This window comes from Pteropus vampyrus, unplaced genomic scaffold (assembly GCF_000151845.1).
Source record: "Pteropus vampyrus isolate Shadow unplaced genomic scaffold, Pvam_2.0 Scaffold23, whole genome shotgun sequence".
Taxonomy (NCBI): domain Eukaryota; kingdom Metazoa; phylum Chordata; class Mammalia; order Chiroptera; family Pteropodidae; genus Pteropus; species Pteropus vampyrus.
The window spans coordinates 6,144,333-6,165,783 of record NW_011888804.1 but is presented as its reverse complement, the minus strand read 5'-3'; the positions used below and the strand labels follow the sequence as shown (position 1 = coordinate 6,165,783).

Genomic DNA, 21,451 nt, shown 5'->3' with positions numbered 1-21,451 from the left:
CGTATTACCTAGCTCTGAAAACATTCACGTTGTTAAACCTGGCGTTTAGGCTAATAATTGCAGTGCGTGGTCTTTAAATATGTGCTTTGTGCATGAGTTATACTGTATGTATAGCTATGTGCCCAGGAGACTTACGAATTTATTTAAATATTGAGCAAAGATTTGTAAACAGATGTAAGGCAATTATGTTTCAAGCGTAGAATATAATTGGAAAATTGGCTGAACGGTTTGTTTAATTTAGCCTTAAAAATACCCCAACTTACTTTAAGTTATGTACCTTTTTTTCTGGGGAGGGGGGACTACTTTTTGGAGAGCATGCATTTTGGAAATTGTTTTCTGTAACCTCTGCTGTAGATAGAAACGTTATTTCCTCTTAATCCTTGTTTACACTGGGTAAATAATTTAGTGTTCAAATTGTAATTAGTTACATTTAATTATGGATAGCATAGATTCTTTTTTCTTTGAGACTAGTGGAGAAATACAAATTCTCGCCAACTTTTAAAATGTGTTATTTTATTAAATATTTTTCATTATGCAGATAAAAAATCAGGACATGAGATTTTTATCTATAAAGACTCTGACATAGTATTTCTGCTTTCTCTATAGTAAGATCAGATCAGTTTTTTTCTCCCAACATTTTTATTCAGCTATTTAATTAAAATTCAATTATAAGTTGTGATTCTTCCTCTCAGTGCTGTGATGATTTTCATTTGATCTTTTGATATATGGGAATAAAACTCATTTTGCCTTCTCTTTTCTCCCCTCAGTCTATCAGTCAGGTTCAGGGACTTTAATAGATTAGCAAATGTATTGATTAAGGGGTATTTAAACTGGTTTTTGTTTGGCGGCTGGTGACCACATTGACACTTTAACAGGTAATTAAAATAACCAAGTAGACCAATATTAGTGATGAGAGATCCACTAAATTACCATATATCATGCTGACTGGTAATGGCTGTGTATATGTGGCTGATTTATATACGGTAGATTTTGTAGACAAATTAAAGTATATTATGTGTGTAAGTAGTCTTTAGGATATAGCATTTATCTTTTTTTTTTTTTAAGTAAGGTTGGTAATGTTATAGAGATAAGATGCTTGAGATTCTTTTGGAGGAACAAACAATTTTGTAGGAGTGAGTTCTGTGCTTTATGACTCACTCGAGGTTTGTGCTTTGGGTATTTCTTAAACCTCTTTAAACCAGGAATTGATTTTTGAATATACTTTTAAAAAACAAAACAAACCAAAACAAAACAATTACTCTTTAGGTAACAACTTGGAAATGCAGAACTGCAGAAATGCATGGGTTGGATTTTTTTTTAAAGTTCTAAAATGTTTACATTCTCTTGGAGGTAGAGGGGGGTGGTAAGGTGCTAATTTAAAAAAATGAATTAGTTCAAAAGCTGCTGATTATTTAAAAATTTTCTCATTCCAAATTGAGAATTTTTCTTCAAAATCACATACAGCAACAATCTAGAGTATTAAAAACATGTTGCCTCTAAAGTACATTGTATGGAATAGTTTAATTCCAAAGCAGATAAAATCATCACCTGTTTGAAATAAAGCATGTATTGTAAAAACTCTTTGTGCTTAATAATAAGATAGCATGTATGTTTCTCTTTTGCCTACAGTTTTTTTGAGCAAAGTATTATTTATAGAGACTTTACCCAGATACTCACATTAACGTGGCTTGAAATATAAACTAGAGATAAAAGTCTGTACCACACTAATGACCAACCCACTTTTTATTACCTTGAGGTGTTCATTATGGTTTAGCAAAAGCTGATTGTGCAGTTGAGTGCCTTAAGACTTTTGTTAGTTCTTTACTTATTTTGCTTTCTGATTTTCTACTGCATCAGTTTCTGTGGCATCAGATTTCCTAAATACTCTGTCAACCCTTGTCCCCTTTTCTAATGTGAAAATGCTGTTGTGTATATACGATATGGGTCATTGTATGTGTTTCTTATTCTTACTGTTGTGAGGTTTGGAGCTACTGCCTTAAATGCGTGCCTGGTTACGCTTTTGTCACTCAAAACTTTTCTCATGCTGTCCATCTCATTTCTGGGAGACTCTTGTTAAATGTTCACTCTGTTATAATTCAGTTAAGTGTGTTAATTCTGCCTTTTTGGAAAGTGTAACAGTGCACCCTAGATGGCATGTCAACTCACCCTTGTGGGAAGACATAATTTCCAGATGTAAGTATATCTTTAGTTTTATTTCTCTATTGAGGTGATATTGAGAAAAGGAACTTTGTATCCTTTAACTAGATATAAGTATATATTTTTTGACATTAGGCAGTCTGATTCTTAGCTTTGTATGCTCCACATTCATGTTTCATTTGCTTTGAATCTCCTTGTAATTGGGTGATGATATCAAATTCTTCCTCTGAATTGAAACATACATACACACATTAGTACTTAATTCCATCAAGGACCATTAATTCTATATTTGAAGCTTTTAAGGTAATCTCTTGTTGACCTGCTTTCTTTTTTTTTTTGGGGTTTTTTTTTTTTTTTTTGCATAAAGGGAAAATAGTTGTAAACATAGAAACTTTGAGATCTATTCTTTTGAGGTAGAACCCCCACAGGGAGGATTGTTAATTGAAAACGAGGGAAAGGGAATGATTTTTCTAATGTTCTCACATGCCAAAATACATATACAGAGTATTGTTTTCTATCCCGATTTCTTATTTTAGTATTTACATTTAAAGCATCTTTTTTTCATGATGGTTCATTTTCTTTAATGAAAATATTTATAATTTACTAGTGTGTGTTTTCTGTTTAGCCTTTTGTCATTAGTAGCACATGATGTTACAGTATTTATATATTTTTAATAGCAATAATTGCCACCCGGTAATAGTTGCCATATTAACCTCCGATTGCTAGTAAATATTTTTAAGTACATAATAGACAGCAATTTAAGGCATAGTGTAGCAGTTTACTGGACCTTTTTAAAGAGCCATTTGTATGTGTGATGAGTTCATAATTTTAAAGAGAAAATAATGTACACAAGACTTGTATGCTACAAAATATGTTTCTGTGTTATTGAGGTGCTCATTGGGAGGAAGTTAGGTTGGGTCTGTTTCTTCTTTGTGTGAATAAAGGCAGGGCGGGTAAATGTTTATTGAGTTTATGCCAGGTGCTTACACAGCTTAACTTTCTTTGGAATGTTTTGGTCATTTTTTAAATGATTGTTTTAGGTATTTATTGGGAAAAAATCATAAGGTATTCCTTTAACATTAAGTTATAGTAGTGGATTATATTAATTAGGTATAGAAAAATTGATTCATCTTTTTTGTTCACTGGCTAATTTAGGCTAGTTGATTGTGAGTTAATTGTATTCATCAAACACTTTCAGAGATCTCTACTTTTGAGATTAATACAGATACTCTGTCACCCGTTTTCACTACATGCTATAAATTATAACCATTTGCAAAAGATAAGTATATTCTGTAGTTATAGTTGTCAAGTTATTTCAAATCGAGATGAAACTTCATGTACATAGTCATGAGATTGTTTTTTGGATTTTTGTTTGCGAATAGTTAATTGTTTCTCAAAGTTTGATTCTAAGATAGACTAGATATTTTTCTTGTTATTTGACTTACTTTTGGTAAGAAGAAAATAATAATGTTCACCTCCTTTAAATTAGTAGTAAAGGTGCTGATTTGTTTTTTTCTGAAAATGGGTACATTCACTTCACAGAAGCTAGCCGGCCAGTGAAGATTAGACAAATTTATGAGACTTAGTAATATGGTTTCATATTAGGTATTATTACTGAACTGTGCATCATAACTATTTATTAGAAATGGAGAAAAAGAATTTTTGCAACATTGCTCTTAGTGTCATTTGTTTAAAATGTATTGTGTGCTAATCGGCCTTCCAAACCATGTGTGTTGTGTAGTGCTGGCTACCGGAATTTCTATTTTGTCATTTTATAAACATTCCTATTTTGACAACTTACATTTAATGTGTTGCAAAGTGAAGTGATTAGGTAGCCTCAAAATGTGCTGTGGGATATAATTAAATAAAAGAATTCACTCACATGTTTGTTTCATAGGACTTACTTAGAGTTTTGGAATTAATGAATCAATATTTGTAACGTGTTCTTGGAATTTAGGACTTTTTCTCCCTTCCTGAATCATTTAACTTCTTTCTGATCCAGTTCAGATAATTTCCTTTTATAGTATATGCTTTCATTGTTTATTTGAAAGATTTGAAGGTGTTAGCTTTGTTCTGTTGGGGGAATTCACTTCATTACATAGGGGAGATGATTTTCCATTAATCTTGGTAAATATTAACATAAACGAGGAATTGTAAATTCAGACTCATTTGCATGAATGAAATATGTATGCTTACCCAGTTGTTTTTTTTTAGTATAAAGTCACTTATGTACATCAGCCTAGCTTTCTATTTTTGCTTTAGTTGATACAAAAATAGTTTTAAATTCTGTTAAAATGTTATGATTGGTGTTTGTTTATTTCAGAGAGAGTTATTCGATTTTTAAAATCTGTAGTATGGAATAGATTTTGTCCTCATAAATTGGCTATAATAGTCTTCTTTTAGGAACTCTTGTTTTACTCAGATTTATATTAGCGTGTTTTAGTTGTTTGTTGGAGTAGAGTTGTTTTCCTTTAAGCTAATAAAATGTTTTTTAGAGTACATTTAGATTCCGGTCTGAAAAAAATATGACTTTCTTTTCTTTCTTTGTAGATGAGAATTAGGAGAATCAGTTGCGTCCAAGGGAAAATGTTATGTCATTGACATCTCCATACTCTGGTTTATTGTGTATATTTCTGAATGTTTACTTTCTCATTCTAGATGAATTGTGGTGGAATCTTATTAAAACCGTATTTCTACTACTGTGAAATAGCACAGAGCCCTGGTTGACAGCTTTCTACATTTTGTACTTTTTCCAGTACAGCAAAATTCCATTACTGTTAAAGGAACCTCCTGAGTTGATTATATTAAAATTTTATTTGTGTCTTTATTCTGCATAGTTAAAATTTTTAATGTTAACTTAAAATTGGAAGGGGGAAGATAAAATTAGGTAAAATTGCAGGTAAATATTTTCTCAATCTTCACTGGATTTCTTTACTATGATAATTAAGTCTTAATTTGTATTAAATTATTGCATTAATTGGATAAGTTTAAGACATTTGATATTAAATTTGAAGAAATGATTTGTTTCAAATAAAATGTAATTCTGAACAGAAATTTTATAATATTGAGTGGAAATTTTAAAGATTGTTCATCTAAAAGGGTATTAAACTTCATGAAAACTACTGTGATTTTTCCTCCCCAAGGAACTTTGATAAATTTCTGAAATATTTTTTGCATAAGACGCATGAAGCTTCCTCATGTAGTTCCACATTATTTCATTAAATAGGAAAGATGATTAAATCCGTCTGGGCTTAATTTGAGAGCTGATAAGTAAGGTATTCAAAGGAGTGTAATTAGTGTGAAAAAACATTGTGTGTTGGCAATTCTCATGATTGAATTTTAATGTCCTAAAGAGAAATAAGGAAAACATACATATATCTAACTCAAGTACCACCTCCTAATTTTTTTTGCATCTGTATATATGCCTGGCACAGTCCTACTCATCTTTTAAGTAGGTCAAATGTCACCTCCTCTGTGAAGCTTTCCCTGACTCCCACAGGCAGAACTAGTCACTCTTGCTCCTTATGTGTACCTCCTTCTATATGCCTCTGATAAGCAAAGAGCTTCTGTAGGGCAGTGACCCTTTCTAAATCATCTTTGCATTTTCTTTATAGTTAGGTGCTCATTAACTATTTGTTAAATGAATGAATTATGAGACAACTATTTCTTTTCTCCATCTTATTCCCTACGGGAGTTTTCACTGCCCATTTAGTCCTGATCATAATTATGTTAATTTTCTTTGAACTTATTTAGATGTTTAGCTCTGTGTTCTGAATATACATTATCTAGGCTGTATGTACCGTGGCTTGGTAATACTTTAGATGAGTTTTAGAAAATCTTTATTAAAGAGAATTCCAGCCGATCAAGAAATCTGTGCTTATCATACCTCAAAGGGATAGGAATTCAGTATTTAGATTTTTCTGTAGTGTTAGGCAACCTATAGCGTTTAGAGCCTGTTGGAGATTTTGTTTGGAGCTTGATCCAGAATTCCTTCATTTCCATTCTTTAAACTGTATAGGAGGGCTTTTGCTCAATGTTCAGTGATAAGATTACTTTCCATGAGCTCAGTAAAATGGGCAGTGAACTGGTAATAAGGAATGTTGAGTGGCATTCAAATTTTTTCTAGTAACTAGTCAGATCACGTTGGTTGCATAATGGTTGTCTGCCTCAGTTTATCCTGTAAACTTTTGAAGTGTGGAGGGCAGGAAGTGTGAAGAATTATTTTGAGTACCTTTTAAGGAAAGCACTTTGGATGACTAGATAATATTCTTTAATAGGAAGAGACTTCCAGCAAATTACAACTAAAGCTGTAAAGTAGCCTTAGGCAATTAACCAGGAAGTTGGAGTGGCAAAATTGCTTGTGGTACGTATGGCAGCAGTTAGGTTGTATTTTTCTTTCTTTTTTTTTTTTTTTGGGTCGAGGGGACAGAAGATTAACTTGCTCTTCTCATGTCTGTCCTCATAAATAAGCCATGGTTGAGAAGAAAAACCTGAAATTTATCTTTAGATATTACAGCTTTTTATTTGTATATATGATTCATAGTTGCCTGGTGTCTTTAATGTGCTGGGTGATTTTGCTATACTAACTCTGAGCTATGACTAGCTGAGACTGGAAATTGAACTGTGGCTCTTATTTGGTAGTGTAAGCTATTAATTCCTTGGCAGCTCTGGAGTGCTCTTTGAACTTTAAATAGCAGTTCTATTAACATTTTGAGATTTGTCTCAGGGAATGTCAGAAATAGTACTTAATAAATATCTTTTTCTTCTTAAAGACTAAATCACATTTTAGTCTGACATACATGTCACAACCCTTACTATGTTTGAACAAAGTATGTATCCTCAACTACCAGCTAATTTCTGTTTTCCATTTAGTAATGTGGAACATCTAAAAATATTGTTTAGACCTTGTCGAAGAAAGAAAGCTGAACCTCTGTCCCCCAAATGTATAGTTTTTGTGTTAGTCATGATGAATATGAATAAGTTTTTATCCAGAGGCATAGAATTTTACTTAGAGGTGGTCACCAGCATTCTAAAATATTAGAAAGAGTTAATTTGTAAATTTGTTTTTATCTAAAAATCTACTCTTAGTTCTGTTGCTACAAATGATAGTCTATTTACATTGTGTTGTACTTAAATACTTGTGTTAGAGAACTCAAATGCTATTTATGGCAGCATTTTTATAGGAATGAACTTATATTTACTCTCTCTGTTTAGAATGTCAGGAGCACCTTTCCTCTGACTGTAGTGCTGGCAGTTAGAGCAGGCACTCCCTAAAAACCTTCCTGGCTACAGGCAGTGGGAGCGAGGACGGCCCAACCTCTAGGCCCTCTTCGGGGCCTAGGAGAGGATTGCTCTCTGAAGGAGAGGCTTGAAGGCAGGTTGAGAGGCAAGGTTGGCCCCCTGTGGAAAGTGCTGTAGTTTTTGAGTAAGGATTGAGGCAGATTTTCCCTTACTTTCCTGCAGTAGTCTACTGCTGCTTCCTTCCTCTTGGCTGATATACTTTTATTAGAACGTTGAGAGTAGTGGCAGGTCCTGTGATGTCATTAGGAAAGATTTTGTATCTCTTTGCCCTGTACCATGCTTCCCTTACTGTTTTTTCTTCACTCCACTGGAGACAAACTTTCTGCTTGCTGTTCTGTGTGGTAAATGAGGACTTCTGAGCCTGAGTGAAATGAAATAGGAAATGGGGCAGAGGGTGGGGTGGGGAAGGGCGGAATGAGATTAGATGGAGTAGCCAATAAACTAGTATTTAGAAATGTTAATTTTTTTGTATGTTATGTTTGAGAAACTTAGGACGTATAATTCATTTTCAAATAATGTACAAACATAAGAAATGATTAAAATCTGGTTTGGGTGTACAAAAGGGCTAAGATTTTTATATGTGGGGAAAAGACCTATATGTACTGTTTCATTTCTGAGATGCTATATGGTCAGGGCAGAGGGAGAGCAACATGGACAGATAGTATAGTACCATGTAGCCAGAAAAACTCAGAAAGGGAGTTTTGAACTGATCTTGAAGGAATGGATGGATGTAGCTTGCTAGAGGAGTGGAAAGATGTTCTTTGGAAGCTCAGTTGACAGTTCTGTCCTTGAGAATATATGCTGAAGTGGTTTGTAGAAGAGCACTTCTATTTCATGGTCTTGGTTCTTGGTTTTCTATTAAAAAATAGTACAAAAACATTGAAATCTAATTTTTGTTAGGTGGAAAATTTGAAGTAGGGGCAGGCCAATTTAGATTAAGAAATGGTGATGTTAAAATCATCAGTTTTCTAAAATAATTCAGTTCTGAACTTTAAAAAAAACAGTGCTATATTACGCAAAATGCTAATGACTAAAGTGACAAATATTTCAGAAACTGGACAGACGTGAATCTTAAATGAGCAGATGGGATATGAAACTAAAAGTGGGAGATAATCCAAGATGATATAGAAACTATTATGAGAAATGAATTGAGGAAAAAGAAGTGTGTTAAGTGCTATTGCATTTAATAATGTGTTTAAAAGCCTTTCTAGGATTGCTCTTACATAGACAAATTAGAATTGTTGAACTGTGTAACCCATCATTCTTTACATTTTGTGCATTTAAACAAATTAAATTTTGGTCCAGGATTACTTCTCATGAAACCTAGACATTTAAGTCATGAATGTATATGTTATATGTGCTTTAAGTAGGCAATATAGTTTGTCTAACGTGCTTTCTCTGGCATAAAAATAAAGAGAATAATTATGATTTTCAGAGGCAGTTGTGGTGGACCTTGAAGGGGAGTTGTAAGGAGTGAAAGATGAGGCAATTTGCTGTTTGGATAGCTTAGGAATCATTACATTTGAATGTTGAGGGTAGAATCTGGATTACAGTGGGTTGTGGAATGAATGAATGGTACACTTCTCAGTTGAAGAAGATTGATTGTGAAGCAAGCAGGGACTTGGGACTGAGGAGGGTAAGAGATTGAAAGATACATTGAAAGAAAGTTTTTAGCAAGCGAGAACCTAATTTGTGTTTGTGGATCTACAATAGTGGAGTGACAGAAAGATGGAAGATATAAAAAAAGTTGGTAGTTGATTGAACAAGTCTGGCTAGAACCCAGGTGATGGGGTTAGCACTGGAAAAGAGTAAGACAAGCTCTAGAAATAAAAGATGTGAGGATATAAGAAATGAATGATTATGAAGGAAGTGGGGACAATCTCAGTTGTAGTTTGAATGCTTTTTAAATTCAAAGGTTAAAGATATTGAGCTTGAGCCTGGATAAAGATTCTAAAAAATATATTAGCTAAAAATTTTGCATTTTACTTGAAATGCTTATTGCAATCAATCATCTTTATTTTTATTTTCCTTTAATGATCATTTTAAGTAGGTCAAATTTCACCGTCTTAAGTTGTATACTTTACAGTTATAAAACTGATTTTGTGGTAGTCATACCAGAACTGATATACATATGCCCAGATGAGAAGTATTTTTCAAAATAAGCCCCCTTGAAGTGGATCATTGCCAATGTCATTGTTCATAGTATTTTTTGGTCCTTTTCCTTTGGAATCCCTTTTAGAGATGGTTTAGTTGACCGCCTCAGAAAATCTTATTTTGAAGGATGCTTCTTTGGTTAGTGTCTTGTCTTTTCTCTTTGTAATTTATTATGTGTTCTTTTATTTTAAACTGTTACTTTCTGATGGGAGTCTTACTGATGATGAGCAAAAACCCTGGGAAGAGCTCTACTTTGGGGTATTTTGGCATACATACATTGTTGATGCGTGCCAAGAGTTCCTGCCTGCTTGTATGGACGCCTCCCAGGTTCTGAGTCTAGTGCTTCAGTGTACTTGGTTTTCGTACAGTTTCAGTGAAGGTGGATTTAGTGGTCCATTGATTGGTAAGACTTGCTACTGGGACAAATTAAATGGGGGGCAAATTTTTGGCAAATTATAAGCGGGGAGTAGAATTCTAAGTTGTACTCTGTATCTGTCTAGTAAACTTCCAGATACCATCCTGAGGCTGGTCCATTTTTGGCGAGACCGAAGTAATCATTAAGAAAAGCCTTGGGATAAATAAAAGTATCTTGTTGAGATAATCTCCTAAGGTTGTAACAGAAAGTTTGATCTGTGAGACCAAGGTTCTTACTTTGCCCACTCAGTGTTGCTTTTTACTCACTTAACACTGTCTAGTAAGCCATCTAGCATCCTGTTCATGATCTTTCAGCAATTTCTTCCACAGTCGAAGGTTAGGACGGTAGCATTCATACATTTAGGGTTTTACTTCATCATGATATGCCTTAATATTCAGTGTTAGGGGAGGTGCAGAGGACGTTCTACCTATGTAGCAGGCATGCCTATATCAGTTATGAGTTGAGTGGCAACTCAAGTTCTGTTTTTGAATTCAGGAATATAATGAGCTTTTTCTCAGTTAGCTTTGTTTCTATAGTCTTCAAGTTACATAGATAATTTTCTTTCTCTTTTTAAGTACTTCTCACATTAAAAGGGAATTGAAATCCTATCAAAAAGTATACTGATATAATTCTAGACTTATAGATATTTTAGGAAAATTTACTTATATGATGGTTATTCTAAGCAAATGACAGCCAGCACTTTTTGATTTTACAGACTTATATAACACCTGAGCAGTTTAACATTTAGAGTTTATACCAGAGCATAAATCTACATCTTAGCTCCTGAAGACTATAAATATTTATCTTCTGAAACACAAGTTCTTAACTGAAGTTTAAGTTATTAAAAACATTTTTCAAAGCCTGTTGATTTACATACGAAGTGTAGTCATTTGCATGGTTTGAATCAAGTTTTGTGATCCTAAATAATAGACTAAATTCATTAATTGTCTATTAATTACTTGAGAGGGATATCTACGACAATGATATTTTGTTGCTGTTTAGTGATATCATGGTGAAACTGAGCTTTGTAACCCAGACAGATGGTGCTATTCTTGAGTCTGTCTGCAGGATCCTATAACATTTAATTAAACAGTGGAATGATTCTCATGAGAACTCATACTTTGATATGTGTAAGCTAATAAACTGGCTTCTTTAGTGAATTTTATAAATTTGATTTGAAAAAGATTTACTTGTTTTTAAACTTTTCTGATGATTCTGTTAAGCCGAGTAGCTTGTTTGGGGGAATTTATATGATAAGCTCAAGGAATATTCTAGATGGAAAATGAATGAGACTAACTAAAGTAGACATTTATCTTCTAAAGTAATTTTGATTTTGTTGCCAGACTTTCTCATATGGTAGGTGTGATATACTGTTAAGAACCCAAAGAGCTGACTTTAATAATTTCCAGAAAACTGAGAAATTCGGTGTTACATGTTAACACTCATTTTGGAAAATAACTGCTAATTTAGATTCCTTGTGATCCACCTTATATTTTAGTATTGGAACTGAAAATAGAAATATTTTAAAAAGCCCAATCCAGTTTTAATACATTATGTGGATAGAATTTTGTTTAGCTGTTTTGTAATACAGCTAATATTGGTAATATTGTATGATTGGGATGAATAAGTTTGTCAATTATGTAAATAATTACATAAATAATACATTAATGAGTCATACAACAACATTTCTAGACAATCTTGGGAATTGTTCTCTTTTTAAAATTTACTTACCTTTTATTTAATGCCTGGTCTTTAGTAGATGGGAGACAAGACTGAAAGGTGATGTTTGATGCCAGATTGGATGATATGAAGGAGCTGAAAGTTTATTCTTTATGCACATGAGAATGCTTGAAGGGTTTTAAGGAGGATAATGACACGATCAGATTTATGATTCAGAGAGAAAACTCTTGTGGGCTCTGTGGTGTGTAGATTATAATAGCAGAGAAACGAAAGGCAGAGAGAAGGCTCTTGGAGTAGTCTAGATGTGAGAAATTAGGCAGGGCCAGTAGGAATGGAGAGAAAGAAATGGATTCAAGTAATATTTTGGAGGTAGAATTGACCAATTATATCTGTCATGGGGAGGAATCAAATGACAAACAGATGTTCTTGGTTTTATGACATTTGCATTCTTGCGTATACAAAAAAGAAGGAACAGTTGACAATATCCATAAGCTATAGTTTAGCAAGACTTTTACTTTGATCACAGGTGTGTAAAGATGAAAGTATTCACGGAACCTGGATTCTTGATGTTATAATTAAGTCCTACAAAATCAAAGTTTTAAAATTAAATCTCTATAGGGCAGAAAGGCAGGGGATAGTGAAAAGAAAGTAAAATCAAACAGTGGGGTTTATACTGTGCATGTTTTCAGATAAAATTTGAAGGCAGTGAGAATAAAAATTTCTTAAGTTGGGAGAAGGGAAAGGACGGGTGGAGAGAAAAGGTGGGGAAGAAAGGAGAAGGCAGGACTGGTGGGGTGGGTGGAATGGTGGTGTGGGTGGTGGGAATCAGAGTATTTTGGCAGAGGAGGAGCTAATGAAATTTTGATTGTTAGAAATAGGCATGGAGAAACCCTGATAGGAAGAAAGGAAATGGGGGAGGTACCTTAACAGCAATTGGCTCTATCAGCCTTTACTATATAGAGCCTCTGCTTTTACTAATGGTGAGCTTAGAAAGCAGATTACATTTTTTTTTTTCCTCTGCAAATCTGCTTTGGGATGTTTTCAGTTAATTTTTAATTTATAGGTTTTGTTTATATTAATTTCATATCAGTGATGTTTTTGGTAGGAGGGTGGAATAGACTTTTACCCATGTTTTTCTTCTTGCCTTTGTGGAATTTGCCAATTTTTAGGACTTGGCATAGTGGATAGAACAGAGAGGACATTTGTAGAGACTACAGTACAATGCGTGTCTTTGCCTGTTCTCATTCTGATTTTGGATACCTTGAAATTTTCATTCTTGTCATTCTAATCTTTGTTCCCTCAACATTTAGCTTTCTGATTGTACAATATTTTTATAGGTATTAAGAGTTTGTTACGCCATGTCACATTTTTCCTCACACATTGGGAAAAGTTTTCCCTTCTCCCTCCCTGCCCATCTCTCCACATCCTTTTCTTTTCCAGCGCATTCCTGGGCTCCGTGTGTGCTGGAACCTCCCCTGCTCCTATTGCACTTTCACTTGGCAGTGCCAGTTTTCAGTGAAGCGCTTAAATGTACATATGCACTTCAGAACCTTTTGATGTAATCTTCTTGGTGAGGGGATCCTCTCCAGTTGTTTTGAGTGCACTTATTGGCACAGCATGTGCTATCTATTGTCAATTGGCTGTAATTCATTCAGTCTTCCCATTTGGGTATATTTTTTTTACTTGGCTACCCTAAAGGTAGAGAATTGGCTTTCTTACAGTTATCATTTTTCTTTAATTTCTCTCTAAGTGAGGTAGTACTAATGAAATATGTAAAATATTTCTATGAAATAAAATTTCCAAGAAATTAAAACTAAAAAATTACCCATAATCCAGCCACTTCGTTAGATCATATTTACCCCAACTCATCTATTCTTGTTAAGGTGCTTGTGTTTTATACATAGATGTAATCACAGTGTAAATATAGTTCTTTATGCAGCTGTACACACTAACATTTTCCATGTGGTTACGATTTTCAAAATTAAAAATTTTAAAGTATTTTGTAAATTAATAAACCATTATACAGTTATTTTTAAATGTAAGTGATATTGAAGGATCTAACATAAAACGTGAAGGTTCCCTCTCCCATGGAGAGGTAATTACCAATAGTTTAATATTTATCATTCCAGGTTTTTTTCTTGCTTGTATATATTTGTGTGCTTATATACATATACGGTTTCAAAATTGTTTTTATTAGATATAGAGTAGATAAAAATAACATGTAAATCATATAAAGTAGAAAGAATCTCAATACAATGGACACCCATGTGCCTAATACTCAGTAAGAAAAATAATATTTTATCATTTACGAAGTCCTGTGGTACTCTTCCCTCCCATTCTCTTTCTTCTCTCTTCAGAGGTAACTTATCCAGAATTTTATGCTGATCATTCCCTGTTGAAATATAGTTTTAATCACGAATGTTTAGTGTGTATGTGTGTGTATGTACATATATAATTTTGTATGTTTTTTAACTCTTTATAAATGGAATATGCTATATTCTTTTGCAGCTTGCTTTTTTGGTTTAATATTAATGTTCTAACGATGTGCATTGTAATTCACTCTTACATCACAGTTTATTTACGCATTCTATTGATGAACATATTTGTAGTTTAAAAAATTAAAAATGAGGCCAATTCTCCAACTTTTCCTGTAACATTGTTTTTTTTTCCTGTTTAACATTGTCTTAAAATATTTTCAAGTCAGTAAATTTAGATATACCTTTTCTATTATTTTTTAACAGTTGAATCCTGTTTCATAGGATGGGCTGTACTATTAAGAGTCTATTTTTTTCTGTAGTAGTACAGTTATGCATTAAATTTTGATAGTTGTAGCCATAAATTCTTTAAAAAGATGTTTACATTCCTATGGGCACTATATAAATGTGCATTTCTTCTGCCCTTGACTATGGTAAAACTTATTTTAATTTTTTCCACTGAGCAAAAATATCTCAATATTTTAATTTTAGTTTATTTCTAATGAGGTTATTACTGTCTTTTCATACATATGAGTGTATATATTCTGTGAGTTTTCTTATTTTTAAAAGTAATCTCTAAAATGTCTTTTGTTTTCTTTATTTAAAATTTCCAACTACTCACAAATAGGAACCTGTATTTTTTGTCAGACCTTTACATGTTGTGCACAGTCTTACCTCAGAGCTTTTGCTATTTCTAAGTAAGGGTCCTTACTGAATGTCTGGAACTGCTTCGCTGCTTGCCTACTACATGTATTTTCTCATCAAGAGCTAGATACCACTATTCCCATTTTTCAGATAAGAAAACTGAAGTAAGAAATTTAAGTTGCCCAAGTTCACGTAGCCCGCAAATGATGATGCTGGATTGTATGCTCTTATCTCTTCTATCTAAATCTGTTTAGGGCTTCTATGAAGCTCCCTCTAGCTATTCCAAACATTGGTCTCTTTTTTTCCCTGAGCCTTTTAAAAATTAACAGTGTAGACTATATAATTTAGCCCAAGCATGAAGGTAGAAATCACTGGAGCATATAGATTTGCTTGAGATTAATGGAGTGATAATACAGTTTACATTTTTTTAAAGTCTCATCAGAGATTAATGGAGTAATAATACAGCTTAAAATTTCTTCCCACAGATAGGCAGATAGTTTTTTTTCTCTTAGATGAGTTTATTCCAAATTGAGGAATCGTTTTGAAATGAAAAATTAGGATAGTTCATTTTTTTGATCAGTGACTGGGGCAAGGTAAAAACCTAGGTAACCACATAGCTTTTTAACTTCATCTCCTCACTAAAAGTCTTTTAGATTTTAAAAATAAAATGCCAGTTGCTGAAATGCTTCTATAAAAATGATTTATTATAGTAACGTAATCATGTGCTTATTAAAAAACAGACAAATATCTTAAACAAGATAGAAATTTATATATATACACATATACATATATACACACATGTGTATATATACACACAAGCTGCTTGGATGCAGGCATTTCAGAACTGGTATGTTTACTTCTCAGTCATCAGTGGACCCAGGCTCGCTCTTGTTAACTCTAACTCTGGCATCTTTAGTTTATCACAAGTAGCATATTGTCCAAGATAGCTGTTCAAACCCTAGTCACCATCGTGGCATTCTAGATAGGAAGGAGGAGGAAATGTAGGGAGGCCACACCTCTCCTTTTTAAGACCACTTTCAGAAGTTCCTCACAACATATTGGCCTTACTTAACCTCAGGGAGGCTGGGAAATGTTGTTCTTTAAGTGGGTACCTTGTTATTCCCAACAATATAGAGTATCTGTTTCTGTGGAGGAAGGAGCCATTCATGTTTGGATAGGCAACTAACAGTGTCTGCTGTACAGAGAATATAAATTTCTGTTTGTACAAGTCTTATTGCAGTTGGGCAAGAAATCATTCTAGCATCACTAATGAACTTCATTAAATAGTTCAATTTCCAGAAATTTTGTGAGTTCTCGTTAGTTAAGTTTAATAAATATAAATTATTAACTAATGTTCTCATGTAGTTAGGCAAGAAAATAATTTTTTGGAAAATATTATGTACTTTATATGAGATACACAGTTACCTTGAAGATGGGTAAGATGCTACTTTGGCTATATTAAAAATAGATTTTTTGAGAGTTTTTACATGAATTCTTTCATTAATACATAAATTTTTGATTATCTTTGAAGAATAATTTGCGTACAATAAAATATACCCATTTTAAACGAGTAAGTATGTATAGTTTCATGAGTTTTGACAAATGTATGCATCTGTGAAACCACCACACTTCCAAGCAACCACTAATCTGCTGTTATGATATTCATTTTGCCTTTTCTAGAATTTTTTATAAATGCAACCATAAGTATATAGTTGTCTTTGGCTTCCTTTTGTTGCTTAAGTAGGTCATTCCTTTTTATTGCTAAGTAGTGTTTCTTTGTATCGATATACCACAATTTGCTTATCTATTCATTTATTAATGATTATGAAGTTAACATGTACTGGTTTTGTGTGGGGCATATGTTCTTATTTCTGTAAATAACTAGGAATGCACGTGCTGAATTATGTGGGAAATAATAGGTATTTCACTTTATAAAGTACTGCTAAATTAAAAAAAAATGGTCATACCGTTTTATTTCCACCAGCTATATATGAGTTCTAATTCCAAGGTAGCAAAGATTTTTCTCTTTCGATTTTTTCCTCAAGTTTTATTGTGTTAATTATTAGGTTTAGGCCTGGGATTAAGTGATCCATTTCGAATTATTTTATTTTTTTGTGGTGAGAGGTAAGGGTTAAAGTTGTTTCCGCATGTGGGTATCTAGTTATTACAGCATCATTTGTTGAGAAGACTATGCTTTTTCCATTGAATTACCTTTATATCATTGTCAAAAATCATTGAATGTAATGAATGTACATGTGTATATATATGCATGGATTTATTTGTGAATTCTGTATTGTTTGATCTACGTGTCTGTTATGCCAATACCACACTATCGTGATTACTGAAATTTTGTAATATGTCTTGAATTCTCCAACTTTTGTTCTTTTTCAAAATTGTTTTGGCTCTTCTGGATACTTTGCATTTCAGTATAAGTTTTAGAACCACCCTGTCAATTGGTTTAAAGAAAAACAACCCTGAGTCGGAATTTGATTGTAATTTTGTAGAATCTATAGATCACATTGGGGAGAATTGACATGTTAGTAATTTTAGGTCTTTCAGTCCATGAACATAGTCTAGCTTCCATTTCTTTAGATCTTCAGTTTCTCTCAACATTATTTGTGGTTTTCGGTGTACAGGTCTAGAACATATGTTACTAAATTTATCCTTAAGTAGTTCATATTTTTCCATGCTCTTATAAGTGGCATCGTTTTTAAATATTTTCCAGTTTTTCACTTCTAGTATGTAGAAATACAATTAAATTTTGTATATTTATGCTATATACTACAACTTTCCTAAACTTGGTTATTAGTTTTAGTAGCTTTTCTGTAAAATCTTTTAATTTTTGTTAATGTATATGATGTGTGCAAATAAAGATGGTGTTATAGCTTTCTTTCCAATCTGTATGCCTTTTATTTCTTTTTCTTGCTTTATTGCATTGGTTAGGACCTACAGTACAAAGTTTAATCGAAGTGGTAAGATTTTATATCTTTACTTTGTTCCTGGTATAAAGTGTTCAGTCTTCCATCATTAATTGTGGTGTTAGCTGCAGATTTTCAAACATCCCCTTAATCAGGTTGAGGAAGTTTCCTTTAATTGCTAGTTTGCTTAGTTTTTAACATGAAGAGATATTTGAATTTTGTTAAATGTTTTGTTTTCCATCTATTGAGATGATCGTAGGTTTTCTTCTGTTAATATAGGAAATTACATTGATGGATTTTTGAACGGAGCTTGATTCAAATTACATCGATAGGTTTTTGAACGAATTCAGCTAAGCTTGAATTCCCAAGATAAACTCCATGTGGAGGGTGTGTTATCATTTTATGTACTATTGGATTTGATTTGCTAATATTTTGTTACCAATTTTTAAATCTATGTTCATAAAGGATATTGACATGTAGATTTCTTGTAATGTCTTTGGTATTAGTAATGTTGGCCTCATAAAATGATTTCAGAAGTCCCTCTTTTTTCTGAAAAAGTTTGTATAAGACTACTGGTAGTTGTAATTATTGGAATAAAATTGTTTATAATAATTCCATTATCTTTTCAGTGTCTTTAGAATGTGAAGTACTTCCTCATCTTTCATTCCTGATATTGGTAGTCTTTTCCTTCTCTATTGATTAAACTAGTGAGACATTTGTCAATTTTATTGATCTTTTAAAATAACCAGCTTTTCATTTTATTTTTTTCTATTTCATTTATTTCTTCTGTGTTCATTATTTCTTTCTTTCAATTTTACATTTGGCTTAATTTAGATTTCTTTTTCTAGCTTCTGAAGGGAGAAGCTTAGAATGATATTTCCACGACGAAAGCTACAGGTTTCTGTTTGAGCACTGTTTTACTTGTGTCCCAGACATTTTGGTATATTTTATTTTCATAATCATTTCAAAACATTGCTTAGTTTCTCTTGTGATATTTTTGGTCCTATGCATTATTTAGAATTATTATTTAATTTCCAGATTTTGTGTGTATCTGGGGGTGTTCTCTATTGTTAATTTCAAATTTAATTCTATTCAGAAATTTTAGTTTAAAAAATATATTGTTTTATGGCCTAGCATATGGCTTCTCTTGGTAAATGTTTCCTGTGCATTTGAAAAAAGTGCATTCTGTTGTTGAGTATAATGTTTTATAAATGTCAGTTTGGTTGTGTTGGTTGATAATGTTTTTCATGTTTTCTCTATTCTTATTGATTTTCTGTCTACTTGTTCTATTGGTTGCTGAGAGGAGGCCTGTTGAACTCCAATTATAATGCTGGGTTTGTCAATTTCTCCTTTTAGATATATCAGTTTTTGCTTCATATATTTTGAAGCTTCGTTGTTAGGTGCCTACACATTTGGGATTTATGTCATTTTGAAGAATTGACATTTTTATCATTATAGAACTCTCCTCTTTATTCTTGGTAACAGTTTGTTCTCTTGGAGTCAACTTTTGATATTAATCTAGCTACTTCAGCTCTCTTGTAATTTGTGTTACATAATAATCTTTTTAAAAATATGATTTTACCTTTAACCTAATTTGTCTTTACATTTAAAGTGCATTCCTTGTGGGTGGTATATATAGTAGGACCTTTAGAAATTTTATCCATTCTGAGAATTGTTGTCTTTTAATTATAATAGTTAGACTATTTATATTTAATATAACTGTATTGATATGATTGCGTTTAAGTGGCAATCTTGACTTTTTCCCTATCTATTCCATCTATTCTTTATTCCATTTTTTTCCCTCTTTTCCTTCTTGCTTTTGGATTATTGGAGGTGGGTTTTTTTTTTTTTTTTTTAATGATTGCATTTTATCTTCAGCATTGGCTTATTAGGTATGCCTCTTTGTCTTTTTAAGTACTGGTCAAGGGTTTATAATATACGTCTAAGTTTTCATAGTTTACCTCTAAATAATATTATATTTCTTTTATAATTAAAAACCTTAAAATAGTATACTTCTGTTTTCTCCTTCGGGCTTTTGTTCTGTTGTTTTACATTTTTCTTCTATATGTCATAAACATTCCACAATACTTTATCATTTTTGCCATAATCAGTTAATAAGCTTTTAAAGAAATTTAAAAAATTAGGAAACATGTTTTATGCTATTTTTATATTAACTTTCTGGTGCTTGTTATTCCTTTGTGTGGATCCAGGTTTCCATCTGATATTTTCTTTGTATTTGAACTTTTTAAAAGCATTTATTTTAGTTACATTTATTACGGTGCAGTTCCATTGGCTTTTGTTCATCTTTTAAAAAATCTATAATTTACCTTTATTTTAAAGAGTATTTGTCCTTGATCTAGAATTCTAGATATGGAGATTTTCTTTTTCTTTCAGTATGTTTTATTGTTTTTTGCCCTGCATATTTTCTGATGAGAAGTCTGTTGTAAATATTGTTTTTGTTTCCCCTTATGCAGTGTGTCTTTCCCCCCTTGACAACTTTTAAGATTTTTCTTTTTATCCTTGGTTTTCAGAAATTTAATGTATTTTGGTGTCATTTGTTGGTGGTGGTTGTTCATTCTGCTTTGGGTTCACTGAACTACTTGGTTCTGAGATTTATTGTTCTCATGAAATTGGAGACACTTTGGCTATTATTCAAAAAAGTTTTGTTGTTCCCCCCCCCTTTGCATTTTGTTGACCCTAATTCTATGTATATTAAACTGCTTCTTATTCTGAGTGCTTTGGCTTTACTCATTCTTTCGGTTTTAAAAAATTCTCTGTTCTTCAGCTTGAATAATTATATTGTATGTTTTCAAGTCCTCTGACCTTTTTATTTGGCATTGTCTAATCTGCTATTAAAATCATTCAGTGAATTTTATTTCATATTTTGCATATTTGGATTTAGATATTTTATTTTTTTAAATCTGCTATTTCTGTCCTTAAGTTTGTGTTTTCCTTTAAATCCTTGACCATACTTATAATAGCTGTTTTAAAGTGATTTTTAATTCTATCATCATTTTATATCTGAGTTTTTCTTCAGTTATTTTTCTCCTGGCCATGGGTCTCCTTTTTGTACTTTGATACTTTGAATGTCTTGTATTCTTTTATTGGATTCTGGACATTGTGAATATTATGTTGTTGAAAGTCTGGATTTCGTTTTTTTAAAGAGTTTAATTTTGTTTTGGCTAATAGTTAAGCTTCTTGTAGATGATATGGTGATAATGATGATGATGATGATGCTTTTTGAGGCTTGATTATTAGGGTGCATTAGAGTAGTCTTTATGGAGGCCTAGTTTCCTACTTTTGAGTTGTGATTCTTCTGTGGTCTCTGTTTAGACCCAAGGTGGTTTATCAATGTTTTTTTACTCTCTTCAGAACTGGACTCATCTCCCAGCTTTGTGAGCTGTTAGAAGGATAGCTCTTTAGCTATTCTTTGCCTGGGTCCATTGAATTTTATTGTTTGAATGTGCTGCTTCATATTTAAGAATGGTCTCAGAAGAACCCCTGTCAGATCTCTGGAGCTCCTTTTCTGCATAACTCTCCTTTCTGGCCATCTGCTCTCTCAATTTCAGTTGCCTCAGGCTTTGTAAGGCCCACCTCATTGGTTTTCTCTCTCAGAGATCCTAACGTTGTGCTACCTGTTGTTAAATGTCTGAAAACAGTAGTTTTATATTTTTTGTCTAGTTTTCTAGTTTATGATGGGAGAACAA

The 21,451-nt window shown here is 32.6% G+C and overlaps 1 protein-coding gene across 2 annotated transcripts in view; it reads left to right on the top strand.

Moving 5' to 3' along the window:
* The first annotated feature begins 2,005 nt into the window (after window positions 1-2,005).
* The window catches only part of MED13L (mediator complex subunit 13 like), a 262,490-nt gene continuing 243,044 nt past the window's right edge, over window positions 2,006-21,451 (top strand). Inside the window, exon 1 of one of the 2 annotated variants that reach the window (XM_011355833.2) lies at window positions 2,006-2,046. In XM_011355833.2, the coding sequence (XP_011354135.2) occupies window positions 2,042-2,046 (5 nt within the window). In that variant the 5' untranslated portion in view covers window positions 2,006-2,041. The remainder of the gene's footprint in view (window positions 2,047-21,451) is intronic. The other variant, XM_023528246.1, reaches the window with a different exon arrangement.